The 4,002-nt window shown below is 54.2% G+C and overlaps 1 protein-coding gene across 1 annotated transcript; it reads left to right on the forward strand.

The window, feature by feature from the left end:
- Positions 1-1,008: 1,008 nt before the first annotated feature.
- Positions 1,009-1,917, forward strand: LOC113979354 (olfactory receptor 14J1-like; the record flags this gene model as incomplete). Its single annotated transcript, XM_027706769.1, has 1 exon — positions 1,009-1,917. A coding segment is annotated over exon 1 (909 nt), but the record flags the coding sequence as incomplete, so codon positions are not given.
- Positions 1,918-4,002: the final 2,085 nt, after the last annotated feature.

Consider the following 4,002-nt stretch of genomic DNA (forward strand, 5'->3'; position numbering starts at 1 on the left):
GGAACAACTCCTGGGAGGGCAGAGCAGGGCAGAGTCCTTCTGATCTCTACAGTGTGCTGCAGGGATGAGGGCTGGTCACAGCTCCAGATCTAAGCAGGAAGTTTCCCAGAAGGTATTTGCAAGAGGCACAGACAGACAGGGGGTACCTTAAAGAGAACGAACCAGTTCTTTCAGTGTTATACTCTGGGTTATCTGGGTGCTGACTGTGAGAGAGAAATGAATCTCAGAGCAGAGGAGGAGACACTTGAACTGTTAGATTAGAGGGGATTGAACCTGAGAGTATCAGACATCAAAACTGTCTTATAGACAGCAGCAGTGTCACTTTTCCAGCCTCCTCAGGCTTGCTCTGACATTGCCATCAGATCCTGCCCAGGCAGAGATGCCCCTGGGCAGTGCCCTGTGCTTCTGGGAGGGCTCTGCAGGGCAGAGCTGAGCCCCCAGGGCTGGGATGGGCTCTGGCAGCACTGGCAAGGCCCAGCCCTGGGCCCAGGGAAGCAGCTGCTGGCAGGGACAGCTCCAGGCAGCAGAGCCCTGGGCAGGGAGTGGGGGGCAAGTGCCCCCAAGGCCTGGGGGAGGGGGCGTTCAGGCAGCTCTGGGGGCCCTTCCCTGCAGCTCTGCTGGGCACTGTGTGCTGGGCCATAGAAATGAGGATTCCTGCAGTGGAAAAGAACCTTCCCCGGGTGTGATGGTAAAAATAGAAAACACAGGTACAATTATTCTAAGTTCAGACTAAGCTTCTGCTCTGCAGCCCCAGCTCTCCTGAGTCATGAGTGTAGAGATGGAACTTTTGTATTCAAGGTCTGTTACATCTGACCTTCCTTGTGTGTGTGGGAGCTCTACCAATAAAAATCCATGTCACACTGCAGCATAGCAAAACTGACTCCTTGACAGTGCATTTGTTGACATTTGACACATCCATTTCTTTTAGAAATGGAGTGGCTTTTTCACAGAGGTCTGTCTTAACTATCTTTTCCTTTCCTGAACAGGCCCTATGCTAAGAAACAACAAATGTCCAACAGCAGCTCCCTCACCCAGTTCCTCCTCCTGGCATTGGCAGACAGGCGGGAGCTGCAGCTCCTGCACTTCTGGCTCTTCCTGGGCATCTGCCTGGCTGCCCTCCTGGGCAATGGCCTCATCCTCAGCACCGTAGCCTGCGACCACCACCTGCACACCCCCATGGGCTTCTTCCTGCTCAACCTCTCCCTCACAGACCTGGGCTGCATCTGCACCACTGTCCCCAAAGCCATGCACAATGCCCTCTGGGACACAAGGACCATCTCCTATGCAGGATGTGCTGCACAGGTCTTTCTGCTTGTCTTCTTTCTTGGAGCAGAATTTTCCCTCCTCACCATCATGTGCTACGACCGCTACGTTGCCATCTGCAAACCCCTGCACTATGGGACCCTCCTGGGCAGCAGAGCTTGTGCCCACATGGCAGCAGCTGCCTGGGCCACTGGCTTTCTCAGTGCTCTGCTGCACACAGTCAATACATTTTCCCTGCCCCTGTGCCAGGGCAATGCCCTGGGCCAGTTCTTCTGTGAAATCCCACACATCCTCAAGCTCTCCTGCTCACACTCCTACATCAGGGAACTGGGGCTCGTTGGAGTTAGTGCTTCTTTTTGTTTTGGTTGTTTCATTTTCATTGTGTTCTCCTATGTGCAGATCTTCAGGGCTGTGCTGAGGATCCCCTCTGAGCAGGGACAAAGGCACAAAGCCTTTTCCACCTGCCTCCCTCACCTGACTGTGGTCTCCCTGTTTATCAGCACTGCAGCATTTTCCAACCTGAAGCACCCTTCCATCTCCTCCTCTTCCCTGGATCTGGCCGTCTCAGTTCTTTATTCGGTGGTGCCTCCATCACTGAACCCCCTCATCTACAGCCTGAGGAACCAGGAACTGACAGACTCCCTGAGCAAACTGGTAGCTACATTTATAGGCAAAAATAAAGTGTGTCTTTTCTTCTGCAGAACATTCCAAATGTAACCCATTGCAGTCTAAGCCTTTTTTCTCCTATATGTCCCTTTTATCGTCAGTGCATTTCCTTATCCTTTTTCTACTTTTCTAATGTTATCCACAAATCAATGGCATTTCTCATGGGATTTCTACATCAATATCTACCATTCTTCTCTAATCCAAAGACTTTCAAAAGGCTTATTCTCTGTACATTTGAGTAGAATAAAGTTCCCTGCCCTGACCTGAGTGTCCAAGACGCTTCCTCAGCCCTTCTCTGGAGCTGCAGGGGCAGTGCCTGTGTGCAGAGCTGGAGGGAAGAGACTCCCAGCACAGCAGCACAGCCAGGGACAAGGGTACTTGCTCCTTACACATCCGCTCTTTCCAACTCCACACTGTCCTTCCCAGCCCTGCTGTGGGTGCAAGGCCTGAGTGCTCTGGCAGCTTGGGCACAGTCCTGCTGTGTGTCCGTGCTGGGATCACGGGCAGGGACAGGCCCTGGCACTGCTGGCACAGAGCTGGGCTCCACACCAGCAGCTCCATCAGCCAAGGGCATCTCCTGAGGGCAGGGTAGGAAGGCTTCAGGCTCTTCCTCCACAGTCACCCTCAGCAATGTGCTCCAGGAATGCCCTGGCAAAGCAAATGCCAGTGCCCAGCTGAGAGTGGGAGTGTGCAGGGTGGGGGCACGCAGCAGTGTCCTTGCACAGCCAGAGCTCCTGGCACAGACCTGAGGGACCAGTAGAGCAGGGGCTGGGCTGTGTCTTTGTTCCAGGAACAGACTGGGAAGGTGCCCCAGGGCCACTGTCACAGAGCAGTCCCTGCAATCCCCATTCCCAGCCCTGGCCTCTCACCCCACCTGCAAGAGGTTGGTTGTCCCTCCATGGAGGGACATCAAGGGACCAAGTCAGAACTCCACATTTGCTTTGCACTGAGGACACCTCAGCATGGCTGCTCCATCCCTGCCCTGCCTTCTGGCCTGTCCCTTTCCCTGCCCAGCAGGAAAGCAGCCTGGCTGGGCAGCATTGCCCCTGTGCAGGCAGGAAGGGCTCTGCAGGCAGGAGCGGCACTGCCCTCTGGCAAAGGCACTTCTGCCCTTTCCCAAAGCACAGAGCACAGCTGGGCACTGGGATGCAGCCAGAGGCACCCACAGCTCCATGGGTCACCCTCTGAGCTGCCTGCACAGCTTCAGTGAGCACCAAACAGAGAAAGAAATGCTCTCACTCACAGAAATCCAAGCAGGGGAGAGGGAACATAAAGAAGACAAAGGAGATAAAGAATTTAAAGGTTAGAGCCAAATATACCCATTGATAGAAGGGACTAGGACAGTAAGATATCATCAACGGAGTTTCCCCTAAAAGGTAAATGAGGCTGCTACAGCTCCACCACCCTGAGTGACCTCTGACTGGGGATAGCACAGCCTCTGCTCCCAGCACTGTCACTGCCATTTTCTGCACCTTTGACATGTACAGAGTGTTTCCTGCTGTGGTCTCATCCCATGGCCAGCATTGGATTGTTTGCCAGCCCTGCTCTCTGCAAGACCCATGCACTGGAAGGGTTGTCTCCAGCAGAGCTGCACCCTGGCTCAGGGCCTTTCTGTCATCTACAGTCACCATTTCCTGCTTGTCCCAGACACTTTTTGTGACCCTGATGTACTGGGTCACTTCTTCTGTGACCTTGCTCCAGGGCTGCAACTCTCCTGCAGTGACACCATGACACTCCTGCTCTCTGCTTTCCAGGTTTCATTTTCAAATCCTTCTGCTTACAGGGACATCCCATGAGTGCTTCAGCATCCTGGGGCAGCTCCTGCCCAGTGTTGGCAGGCACAAGGTCTCTCCACCTGCTCCTCTCACCTCCCCAGTGCCACTGTTTTCTGCAGCCTCCTCAGCCTTGCCCAGCACAGCCCTTGTTCTACACCCTCCTCAGGCACCTGCCCAACCCCCTCAGCTCCAGCCTGATGGTCAGAAACCTTCAGGGCAGGGAGGCACCAGGGAAAATGCTGAGGAAACCTTTCAGCTGCACTCAAATCCAATTGGAGGGGTTGGCCTGGAGGAAGAA

This window comes from Neopelma chrysocephalum, unplaced genomic scaffold (assembly GCF_003984885.1).
Source record: "Neopelma chrysocephalum unplaced genomic scaffold, ASM398488v2 Primary Assembly neopelma1_76301, whole genome shotgun sequence".
NCBI lineage: Eukaryota > Metazoa > Chordata > Aves > Passeriformes > Pipridae > Neopelma > Neopelma chrysocephalum.